This window comes from Myiozetetes cayanensis, unplaced genomic scaffold, assembly GCF_022539395.1.
Source record: "Myiozetetes cayanensis isolate MyiCay16 unplaced genomic scaffold, myiCay2020 scf14, whole genome shotgun sequence".
Classification (NCBI taxonomy): domain Eukaryota; kingdom Metazoa; phylum Chordata; class Aves; order Passeriformes; family Tyrannidae; genus Myiozetetes; species Myiozetetes cayanensis.
Genome location: NW_026087048.1, coordinates 16,883,795 through 16,896,394, shown reverse-complemented (window position 1 = coordinate 16,896,394; position 12,600 = coordinate 16,883,795). Strand labels below are relative to the sequence as shown.

At 41.2% G+C, this 12,600-nt stretch overlaps 1 protein-coding gene across 1 annotated transcript; it reads right to left on the bottom strand.

The window, feature by feature from the left end:
• Window positions 1-433: 433 nt before the first annotated feature.
• On the bottom strand, window positions 434-10,431 carry PGPEP1L (pyroglutamyl-peptidase I like). Its single transcript, XM_050309719.1, has 5 exons — window positions 10,297-10,431; window positions 7,651-7,703; window positions 2,407-2,523; window positions 1,673-1,899; window positions 434-726 (listed from the first exon to the last, which is right to left on the bottom strand). Exons 1-5 carry the CDS (start codon window positions 10,328-10,330, stop codon window positions 537-539), a joined length of 621 nt encoding a protein of 206 aa, XP_050165676.1. The 5' UTR covers window positions 10,331-10,431; the 3' UTR covers window positions 434-536.
• Window positions 10,432-12,600: the final 2,169 nt, after the last annotated feature.

The following is a 12,600-nucleotide window of genomic DNA, read 5'->3' as shown; positions in this document are numbered from 1 at the left end:
CTGGACCCCAGTTTTCTCTGTACTTGGAAGTCCCCCTGTGTTCAGAGCCCGTTGCTGATGGGTAGAGCAGCATTTACAGCAGGTCAGGGAGGGGGAACTGGAGAACTTCACATACCAGGACCCCTGTGTGTGTTTTGGTTTCCCCCACACCCACATGTTCTCTGTGGGCACTTCAGCTGGACTGGGATGGGCTCGGGGGCTCCATCCAGAGCTGAGCCCTTACAGCTCTGAGAGGCCACCTCGGTTCAGCAAGTCTTTATTAATGTCTTCATAGCCAACAGAACTAGGATTAAGCATCTAAAGTGTTTGAAATCCAGTTTCACACTTTCTGAAATCTGAAACAACCTTATTTTTAGCAAGACAAACTGCCAGTTACTTGGTTTTTCCCCTCAAGCTTTTTTTCTCGGAGATGTAAACAGTTGTTTGGGTTTTGCAAGGAAATTTCACTGAAAATAACATGGGCCATAAAATCCTTTTGTGTGGGGGTTTTAAATAATCTTTACATTTGCTTCATTTAAGAGGTAAGGAATTGCTTTCTAAGAAATCATCTTTTCTTTTTTAACATGATCCACCCCACACTGTTCTAACATTGCTAAGATAATGGTCTGTAGTGCTTTTCCTAGAAAGTCTGCTGTTACTGACTTGGATAATGGAGGCACATGGATGAAAGCTGCTCTTCCATTGCCATAATACAGAGAGGTGTAGTAGGTGTAATCACAGACGTACCTGCAATATTAAAAACAAAACAAAACCAGAAACCTGAATTGAGGCTCAGTAAACTTTGATTAAATTTAAATATTCTAAGTAGCCAAACCAGATCTGGTTTATGAAATTATTAAGAACACATTTGCTTAGTGAATAAAGGAAATGCTGAAATAAACCAAGTTTGAGAAACAAATGCTCCTTATCTGATGGTTTGGTTTCTCAGACACCCACCCACAAAGAACTTTAAATAAAAAAATCACAAGACAGGCATTCTTGTGGGGTGGGAAAGGTAACACACCCTGCTGGAAACTACAACCACGTAACACAGTTTTATGTGTAAGTAACAAAACCCCTCAGTCTGGAGGAGTTTTGTCTTTATCACCCCACCTTTTAACTTGCAGGTGCAAATCCTGAATTTAAGGGCCAAGAGTAACTGATTTTTATTTAAAAATAAAACTACCTTCTTTTTTTTTGGTTTTTTTTTTTTCCCCACTTTTCTATGAAGACTAGCACAGTAGAAAATTGCTCCAGTACTACTGGAACATATAATGAGATCGCAGACCTGGTTCTAAAGGTACCTGTAATTGCTGTTCTGCAGTGTATGTATTTACATTTTCTATCCCTCCCAGTTGAGAAAAAACAGATTAAAATCTGCTACCAGTCGGTATTGCTTTCAGTCTCTCTTAATAGCTGAGGTTTACTGGGGTGGTTCATCACAGGGCGTGCTATGTTGGAACTTGTTTCTTTCGGAATTTACAAATCCATGGAAAAATATCTACTGGCTGTAGCGCTTCATGAAAGCTGCTTTACATAAAATTTAAATCCATCCCGGTTTTCATGCTTGTGCCCCTCTGAAGGCTTTGCTTCAAAGTGATTTTGTTTGGAGGGAAAGTCAAGGCAAAGACTCTCCAAGGTTGAGCTGAGTTGCTCCTGCTGTTCCCCCGGGCCCCCGACACGCGGTGTTTACCTCCCCGCATCTCTGGAGAAGATGATATCAATCCCTTCCACTGAAATGTTTTTCCAGAGAGTCTTCATATTAATTGCAGATTCGATCTTTTCTGGGCCATCTAGCACGCAGCAGGCACCTTCTGGGTGAAAACCGCAAGCATCCCTGTCTTGGTAGCCTTTGTTCTTCCCACACTGCTCCAGGATGATGAGTGTGGTGGATGAAGCCAGCCCAACGTGAACAGTAAGCTGTGTTTTGGTTTGTTTTTTTTTTTTTTTTTTTCCCACCAGAGTGAGCAACAGGAAATTAAAAATGAGACCTGTTTTTTACAAACATGCAATGCAAAAGCACCAAGCTTTATGTGAATAACTGGCTTTGAGGTGGGGAGTCTTGCTCATGTCTAAAGAAGACTTTGATAAGGGATTGTAAATGAGAGCCAAATTATGCTGTCGTTTTTGTTGTGTCTATTCAGCTCAGCACTGCAGAGCTGCTGTGCCTTTTTTTGCAGTTTATGGTAGATTTTTTCCTTTCCTTTGTTCAGCATCACTTAACGCTGTTTAAATGGCACGGGGTCAAAAGAGAATGCTAATTAGTGTGTGCTCCAAATTTCGGGTTGAAACCTTGATCACAGTTTCAATAGTCACTTTCCAGATTTGTTTGATGTTTTGCAATACTCTCTTGGAGATTTTTTTCAAGATCCTCTCATCAAATTCATAAATGAAGGGGAGAAATTGAGTAACTTTCTCATTACCCACCAGTGGCTGAAGAGTCGTCCATATCTTGATGACTTGCTCCTTTGCTTTTTGGTAAACCACTGGCAGCTGCATGATCTGGAGATCGATGTTTTCACCAAGGCCTCTCTTGGACAGCTCCTGTGTTTACAAAAAAGCCACCACAGACTTGAAAAAGCACTGGATTTCTGACTGTGATAAAGAAATTGGGGTGATTCAGCTGAGAAAACACCTGAAGGAGCAATGCCTAAGCATTCCCTCTTTTATAGCTGGAAGAGACTAAAATGTGCTGAACAGTTCCCTAATGTCACGACCACGTGGAGCTGTTGTGTTTTCCAAAGGGATGCCGAGTCTCCAGTGGGTGGGAGTGGTCCTTGGGGAACCATGAGATGATGTCTCTCAGAGAAAGATCCAGGCTTGAAAGCACCTAAACAGGCTTTGCTACAGGTAAGAGCTGTTGTTCCTCTGAAAGATCTGAACTGTCCAGAGACAAAACCAATGTCAAAGGAATAAAGGTACCCTTCAAAGCAGCAGGTTGGCCAGGTGGTTGGAAGATGGTCTGGAGAAGAAATGTCATGTGGACATGATTTTGTCAGTGGAACAGGGCTAACAAGCAAGGCGTAAGCCTCTTAAGTAGAAGGTAGGCAGCTGCAATGGCAGGATGCAGAAGGAATGCATCTGAAGTGGAAAGCTTTGTCCCAGAAAAGTAAAATGGTGGTTGAAAATCCCTGCTCCATTTGAGTAGACCACTGCCAAGGGATCTCAGGGGGGCACAGGCAAACAGCAGCAGAGGTGTCTGATTAGCCCAAGAAACCTGTAGCTGTATTAAATGTCATTGTCTTCTCGAGTTTTCATTTCTCACTCAGGACTCCCCTGTGGATGAGGCCCACAGTTCTGGGAAATTTGCCCTTCAACACTCGCTTCCTATATAAAGTGTTCCAATTTTCTTGTCAGCGGAAGCATTGATTAGCTGTGCTCAATAAACTATTTGACACAAGCAAGGAAACAATGCCTGCAGGGAAGTAAACACATTTGGAGAACAGTGCCAGCCTTTTTTCCTCTGGGCACTGACAGTCTTTGAGAGACCATTGCATCATCTCGCTGAAGAATGCTGTACTGTGCCTGAGCCTCCAAAAAAGAAAACTCCAGCTGGTTCATGATTAGCATTTTCTTTTCTAAAGCATCTTTTTTTTCATTTAATGAGACTCTTTCTTTTTAACTGTAAGGCCTAGAGAACTCAACTACCCCTAATTTTGGTTCAGAATGTGGAGACCCAAAGTGAGCTGTAAAGTTGTTCTCCTCTTGTGCTCTCCGTTGACAGATATTCTTTTGTCAACATTCGTCATGGCAGAAACACTTTTGTGCAGGACAAAACTGAAGCTACCCGATAACAAAAAGGTGAGAATTTGTGTCAAAGGAAGATGGTTTTCTATGCCCTAAGCAATTTCAGCACGTTGTCAATAACATGCGTTACTGTGTTGTCTAAGAATCCCAACCATGGGCTTATACCCCCTTAGACCAGATGTTGTGCAAACATGGAACAAAATAAACAAGGTTGTTCCTTGTCTCAGCCTCAACCAGAACCATTTTTGCATGTAAGGTGAGACTGAGGATGGTTAGAGGAGGATAACTGCACCTGGAAACTTGAGCTCACACTGGTGAGTGAATTCAGTAAACAAGTGCCTGTCCAGTGTAGTTGAAACAGCAAAGGAAACTTCAAAGGAGGAGAAAAGTTTTGGAGGACTGTTTTGTGGGAAAAGTGGTTCAAAAGAAAACATGAAGATTCTTTATTGGGAAGTTCTTGGAGGGAAATGAAGTCCAGCATTACCAGCTGCTGACGTGGAGCTGTTGGTGAGTTGTGGTCTCAGTCCCAGTTGTCACACAGCCCTCCCCAAAGAGGAGGGATTTGTAAGCTCTGTGCTCAGAGGTGGTGGCTGTGCCCCACAGGGTGTTGGAAGCATCTTGAACTTCTGGAAAACTCCAGAAAATTACACAGAGTTTGCCTGAGTTCTCCCTGATTTGGGCTGCCAGGAAGGGGGTCATGTGTTGATTTTGTGAATCACTTGTGTTGGTGCAGAAAGGGAACCAGAAGTTTTCAGCTGCTCCTGTCAGAATGCAAGTGCATTGCAAACAAAGGTGTTAGGTTTGTTTGGTTAGTGGGTTTTTGTTTAGGTGTCTGCTTTGGGGTGTGGTTTTCCCCCTCCCCTAATTGTGCAGATACCTTTGTAAAGCTTTAGGGATCTAAGAAAATTCCAGAACAGAAATGATGGCACTGAATAGCAATGTCTTCTTAGTTTCACAGATGATGAAACTGAAGCAGAGAAGGAGAGAGGCAGATTAAATGACAAATTTCCAAAGACCACATGGTCAGTGGCAGGATGAAAAACTGCGCTGGGAGATCTGATCCTCATCTCCCGATGGCAGACATAGTTCCCAGAAGCAGTTGGAAATGTGACCTGTTCTTTGCACTAACAGTTTAATTACTGTGAATGTTGTCACTCACATTTGTGCCCTATTAAGTGGGGACTTTGACCTTGATGGGTGGACTGCCCTGATAGGTTATTTTGCTGCCAAGCTGCAGACAGGACTTTCTGGAGGAGATACAGAAACAAGGTCAGATCAAGGGTTATTAGGTGGGACCATCAGTCTGGAATATGGAATCAACAATTCATGGGATCTGGGATCCTGAGAGCCCCACGTGGTGCTGCAGAACTAACACATCCTGGTAACTCAAGTGTGATCTGTCAGCAAAAGCAGAGCAGATACCTGGTGGTGTTCTCCTTTAGCAAGAATATCCTGCACTTAGGGAGGAGCTGGTAACAGGGATTTTAAGGAAGCAGTTGTGTGTAAGCACAAGTACTGCTCACAGAAGGGAAGCCATTGCTCTTTGGCAAAGAATCCATTTCGAAAAGCATGGAGGGTGAGGTTATGCTTTGGAATCAGGACACTGGAACTGTTAAATGTATTTTTACAGGATTTCGGATGCTTTTGGTATGAGGATCCTTCTGGGATGTGAACTTTGGAGGTTGCATGCATCAGCATTTCAACATCACCAAGGCTGCCGTGGTATCCAGGCTTTCCATAAGGCATCCAGGCTTTTGATAAGCACCCCCTTTACATTGGGCTAATAATTAGGATAGTTCTGGATAATGCTACAAAGGCATGAAGCATAACCCTGAGCAGTCACGCCTGTAGCCCTGGTCTGGCTGCTCAGCACGTTCCTGAGGAGGAATCTGAGTGCACACTTGTTGGTTCACAGTAAAGGGACTCAGCAGGAGGGTTTTATGTCACTCCAGTGATCCATGCAGGCACCCCAAGCCAAGACAGGATTACTTCCAGATGTAAATTCTAAATGTTGCTATCTTTAATATATGTGCATAAGCTTCCTGAAGACCACAGGGTGAATAAGGCCAATGGAACAATACCATGAGATTGCTATTTAGCGTGGAGAAGCCTATCAAAATTCGAAGTACTTCCAGATTTGCAGCAAATTTCTCTGAATTGCCTGAATTAACCACCTTTGCCAGGGCATAGGAAACCAAAGTAGCATCCCCAGTCTGAATACAAATTAATTCCACACAGAGGGTGTCACATCAGGGGGAAATGGATTTGTTCTGCTCCATACACAAGGACTGACATCTGTTTGGTTATGGAATGCTGTAGCCCCTGTTATGTAAGTCCCTGCTGTAGCCAGCTCGTGGCATTGGTACAGGAGACTCATCCCATCGGTGCCTTCTCGCTCTGGGCCGTTTTGCTTGCAGATAAAGAACGTGCTTTATTTTCAGCCAGAAGGGGATGATCTTCCACCCAAAATTAGAACCAATAGGAATCGGGAAATAATGAGCGAGAACACTGTCAACTGACAAATATTTGTGGTTTAAGGCACATGTCAGGTTGGAGTTAAGATAATTTATGGGCCTCCTGTAATGACTGGGGTGTGGAGAGGTATCACAGAAGAATTTTTGTTTCCTGTTAGCCTACAGGGATAACATCCCTCATGACTTGGAGGGGGCAATAGATTTATTCTACCAAACACCAAGATGCACTCAGCATTCTTCACCCAACAAAGCTGGAATAGAGAATGTGTATGTGTTGGTGGAGTTGCTATAGCTTTGGTCTTTGGAAAAATGCACCAGCTCCCTGTTTTTCAGTCATCTTGGCTGGAGAGCATTTCATTTTCAAATCAAATTGTCAGTAGCTGTCACCAAAATTTGTACTGTGGTTATAGTCCTGTAGGGCCATTGCCTCTCTGTCACTACTAATACTTCCCTACAGCTGCCTTTTTCCTTTCAGTGTCCATAAGAATTTAGAAATGTATGGACTTATTTCAGTCTTCATAAAAGAACACAGTCCCCTCAGTTTGTTTTACGTGTCTTGCTTTCCATTTTTTACCAGTATTATCTGTTATTTCTTGGACCAAAGCTCCAATTCAATTTTACTACTTTGACTGTTCCTTTTTGACTGGGATTGCTAAAAACTTGTGTGAAAGACCCTCTCAAAATAACTCTGTTCTTAAGTACCTTATCAGAGTAACTGAACTCAAAGAAAGGTTTTGTCTGTGACAGGGAGAATGACTCAGCTGATGCTGAAAGCCAGGTATCCAAACCATGTCTTTTTATCTCCCAGATAAATTTGCTCTAATACACAGATTTAGGAAATAAGCAGGAATTTTTAAGGCTCCCCCACAGACTTGTTCCTGTTAGTCCAGGTGTATGGAGGAGGACAAAAATCTGAATTACCTTGTTTTCAATTTAACTGTAGACTTCACTGTCATTTGAAAGTGGAAGCCAAAGCTGAAACGTGAAAACATGCTTAGAATTGGCACAGATTTTTGTGTTCCTGAAGCAGGCAGTCAGAACTCATAAGCTGCACTTGTATGAGAAGGAAAACACCTCACACAGACATGATAAAATGATCCATGGTGTGAGATGATCTATTTACTGCAGACAGAGATAACTTGTGCAATATGCATTAGTTGAAGAGAAGGCACCCTGGGTGAAAAATACTTTTTTTTTTAAGAATCAAGAATAATATTTTGAAAGTGCTTAAATAGCACAAAAAATATCAAGCAAATAAAATAATATTTCACTTTTTCATTATCCTCTTTCTTCCATGTTGGGAGTCTGCTCCGTGAGGCACAATTCTGTTTAATGAGCCATGAGAAATAACTTTTTTGAAGGGAATGGAAAGCCTAAAAGCAGTTTGTGTTGGGATCTCTACAAAATAAAATGTCTTCCTCCTTCTTTTCCCCTTTTTTATTATGCTTACCTTCACTGCTTCCCAGCTGGAATTCACCAGGTATTGTCTGAAGGGACCAAAACCTGAAAATGAAAAGAAAGAAAGGTGCTTTTAACCTGTGCTTGCTCTGCAACTGCAGATTAGGGGCTGACTTGCCTACACCTACATATTTGTTCTTCATATTTTTGGTTATGGAGGATGGCTTTTTCAGGTAGGATTTGGCCTTTATAACACTTAAGGGAATAGTATATTTTCATTCTGTGTGTTCACTGATAAAAGAACTAATCCTGCAATCTTCATTCATGTCAAGGCTTTCTGGTGAGAGAGCCTTGAGTGAAGCTGGTAAATGTACTGGAACCAATAGGACAGATCAAGTAAATGATGATTTTGGGCAAGGATCATCATCCCCAAAAACACCACTGCTAAAGGTTCTGGGGTTAAATACTCCCAGGTCACAGTTAATGTATCATTCTTACTGTTAGAGCTCATGAAGATAGGCATATTTAATGAAAATGTTTGAAAGAGTAAAATTTTATTTAATCTGTAATTTTGTTTTCATCCCAGGTAATGAAAACTTGAAAGTTTTCTGTCTCTTTCTCCACTTTTTACCCAGAGGTAAAAGAGAGGCAAAAAGAGAAAAGCACACTTTGAATCCAAAGTATTACATTCAATTTTATGCATCTTTTTTGTGAAAATCTTTTTTTTTTTTCAATAAAAGAGAAATACTCATTTTGAGCAGATGGCATTTTTGTCATTAAAAAGTTTGATGGAAAACTCCCACTATTAATCTCAATTAATATTCTCAATCCAGAGTGCTGCCAAGTCTTAGATATTGGGTGGCAGGAACAGGAGTTTGTGAAATGGTTTTATGCTATAACTCCTAATTATTTAAAAATCCTTAAATGGACAAATAAATACTTGACAGCATATGATTGCTATTTTGCACAGTGAAAGCTACTTGCACTGGAGACAATTAAGCCTAAATGCAGGCTTGTGACAGCTTAATTAGTGCTAGACTTTAGCATTTCTTAATTTGTTAATGCTTATTTCATAACTGCTCCATCTTTTCTCTTTAGTATTTTGAAAAGCTTGATGGTGCCAGTATTTCTGACAATGTTTTCTCCAGGTTTGAGTTTCTACCATGGGGAGGGAAGAAGGAAAATGGTGCTCATTTTACATTATCAGGGGAACATAAAACCCCACTGGTCCCACTCTGCTTTGGGAGCAAGATTAGGGTGACACCTGCTCCACTTTGGAGCTGTGGTTGTTGTGCATGCTTCTGTACCTGTGTGTGCAGAACTACAGAATTATAATAAAGTTATTAATCAGCTCCCATTGAAACACGTGTGTGTGTCAGTGGTGGCCGTAAGAAACTCGTGCCTAGGACAAAACTGTTCCATGAAAAATGACTAACTGTAGGAGTTTTACTGAAATACCTGCAGCGATGGGGAGAGCTAACTGGGTGAATGTTACTGAGCACCATATAATAAACTGGGCTCCCTGCCAGCAGGTTCATATTCCGAGCAGGTGAAAACGTGACAGAGACATGCTGTGATAATCTCTGCAGCAGCTTAAAGATGCACTCGGGTCTTTAACGGGGCACACCGGTCTCAAACTTCTTGAACAAGTGGATTTCTGCACATAAATGGTGATCTAAGGGGAGGAAAAATCTAAGAGGGTGCTAAGCAGTGTTCCTAACAAGGGTATGTGCCATAAATATCATAGGAGAGAACCAGACTGTCAGCCTTTTAAGAGGTTAGCAAATACCTCCTGCCCTCTCCTGCACTCCCTCCAGCTCAGCTGCAGTTATGTCTGGAGCAAGCCAGACTAGTTCTGCCCATCTTGCAGCTATTAAAAAAAAAAAAAAAAAAAAGTGTTTAATTGAAAACAGCAAGATGCAAATCTCTTTGATGTAGCTTCAACCTCATTCCTATGTCCTCAGATGACCTGCAGTGGAAAATTATCCAGCAACTCACATGTCAAGATATGTGTAATGATTGCCTTTAGATGAGCCAGTGGCAACAAGAGGAACAGCGAGGAGCAGCATTCCTTAAGAGCTTTAACCTTTTAAAGCTCATGACTCTCTAGCTGGGGGTTCTGCCACTGTGCAGCCTCAGTAGCTACAGCCAGCAAGAGAAACTCCAAATTTGGTCCCTTGTGCTGCATGTTCAGGCATGTTCCTCTGGTATATTTAAATTTAATGGTCCAGTTTAGCAATGATGAGGCAGCATCTCCTGTTTAAACTCCCTTACCTTGCCATGAAACTGAGCCCCTGAGACTTGCCATGTGCTGCTCTAATTCTGGACACTGACTATGTGACATTGTGATGCAACCTGGTTTTCTTGCTTCAGAGCTTCTTTTGGGTAAGCTTTATCTAATCCTAGCCTGCACTGCCTTGAGCTATGTGGTTTGGATCAGAGAGAATGTCAACAAAGATTAAAACATGGAGAGAATGAACAACAAACCAAACTGGATGGCAGCAAAGAGGGCAGACTGCAGTCTGTTTCCTCTGACATGCATCTGATTTTTCTTAGGAAGGCACAGTAAGTTATTTTCCATTTAGAAATGTTAGTATGACCATTTGCTACTGTTTTTCCCTCCAGGAAACTGTTTATGACAAAGACCAAGCATGCGTGGACACCATCTCCAGCTCAAAGAGCAAAATAAAAACCTCACCAGTTACCACCACAGTGTTGGAATTTGAATCCATGAAATCTCTCCTCCAGAAGGTGAAATCCTGTTGTCTTTCAGTTCCAAACAGTGTTATAATTCAGGTATCTGTGGTTAACTTCATTTAGAGCACCTTTTTTCTTCCAGCTGTGATGAGTGTGGATTCACATGACAGGGATGATTGGTGACTCATGTAGCTTTTAAAGCAAAAATTATTACGTCTCTATTAAAGATAGAAGTCTGGCTGACCAGCTGTCTGACTGGGACTGCCCCAAACTTCTTTTCCTTTCTCCAGGCATGTAATAGTATTTAGGAAGAACAGGAAAGGCTTAGAGAAACTTCTTGAAAAATATCCAGCAACATTTTTCACCACCTGTTTATGTGCAAGTAAACAGAAAATTAATTGAATCAGTTTTATTATACCTCTGTGAGTATCAGCTGTAATTCACTTTAATTGTCAGGAGTGACTTAACTACAAAAACTTATCTTGTCCATTTTTCCTGTTCTTAGACTTTCTCTTACCAACTTAAACTCAGGGCTAACTTTGTTGTTCCTCTTCATAGCAGTTATCTAATTTACTGCTCCTGATTCCTATCTCAGGCTTGTTATAAAGGAGACAAAGCACTGTACACTTTTCAAACCAAACACCATTAGGAAAATGTGTGTATTTGCTAAACCAAAACATTTACTCAGTAATATCCTTTAACAGGCAACATGTTAAAAAATCTCACTCCAACTTGCAAGGTCAGAGGAACTCTAGAAGCTGGGTTGTATCTTGCTGAAACTGGTGAGTTTAAGAGCTGGTCTATCTGCATTAAACTGGAGCCTGAGAACCAATTGGGGGGGGGGGGCTGAAATCAAAACATATGCACATTGTCACTGCCCAAAACAAAAGCATATGCAAGTTCTCTTGGGAATTATAACTATGTGGGCAGAGGGTTTCACTGGGTCTTGTTTTGAGTAGGAAGTGTGTGTGTGTGTGTGTGTGTGTGTGTGTGAGAGAGAGAGAGGGAGGGAGAGAGAAATATTCTAAGAATAGAAAGCCACTATATCATCTCAAGAGAGCTGGTAATTGTGAGACCTTAGGGAAAAAAAGTCTTTGAAGAAATCTCTGGGGTTGGGTGTGGCTGAATGAGGTTTGGAGCCACGACCTGTGTCTGTCATTTAAATCCTCCTGTGCTGAGACACAAAGAGATTTGTGGATTCTCTTTATTTCAGAGGTTCTCTGATTCCATCATCCCTTTCTTCCGCTGGCTAGTACAACTTGCAAAATTAACTTCTGCTCACTGTTGGGGCTGAAGGAGTAGCTAATGCAGGAAACAGAGCTCTCTGCAGCTCTAAATAAGACAAAATCTGCCACTGGCAGCAGTGAATTACACCGAAAATCCCACAGTCCTTCATACTCCTATGTCAATCAAGATTCTTATCAATTAATTTTTCTCCTTGACCAGTCAGTAAAACTCTCCCTATGACACTGAATAGGGCAATGAGTCTTCTCATAATTATTTCTGATTTCTGCTATTTTTTAAAAAAACAATCTAATTACAGGGTGGTCTAGTGAACAAAGCATTTCTAAGGAAGACAGCAAGATTTAAGGTCTATAGTTGCCTAATTTCCTCAACGAGAAACTGTGTTTTCTTTGGGACATTAGAGCTGCTTTATACACACATACACATATATATATGAAAGGTATTGCTTGAATGCTGTAAAATATTAGGTATTTCATTAGATATTCTTCCAGAGGGTAGATGTAAGTCTATTAGTTCCATGCACTCTGAAACAACTGATATGATCTGTTTGGAATGTAGTGCTAGTGTTCAAAGTTTTTACAGCTGGCAGAAGGGAGTAGAAAAAAATACAGAGCAACAAAGATTATTTCACCAAGCCTTTATGAAGAAGCTGACAGAAGTATTTTTGGGGAAAGTGTTGTCTTCAATAGTCAAGTTAGTCCCTTTCTATAAGCAGAAGTTTGCTGATCTGGTAGGAAAGATTCCAAGACATTTCCAGTGTTGGTATATATTTGTGCAAATGTGGGAGGAATGCCAGTGGTTGAAATGATTTGACAGAATTACTGAATTTGACAGAGCACACCAAAGTTAATTTTTGCACTGATTTAGTTGACTGCATGTGCTCCCAAGCTTTGTGTGCATGTGCTTTGTGTACTTGGAGTGCCTCATAGTTCAAAAAAGAATTAAAAAATTCGGGTTAGGCCTTGGCTTTACTCAGAATTTTATTCAGAAATTAAACCTTTTCTTTCCTCTAACATTTCTTCAGCTGAAGTCGAAGCTACTCTGGAAATTTCTGTTCAAG

Coding starts and splice junctions, on each gene's coding strand:
- PGPEP1L (XM_050309719.1), bottom strand. CDS start 10,330: ATGGATTCAAATTCCAACACTGTGGTGGTAACTG. Junction 2,524..7,650: donor CCAGCTGGGAAGCAGTGAAG/GTAAGCATAATA, acceptor TTGTAAACACAG/GAGCTGTCCAAGAGAGGCCT. Junction 727..1,672: donor TTCTCCAGAGATGCGGGGAG/GTAAACACCGCG, acceptor TTAATATTGCAG/GTACGTCTGTGATTACACCT.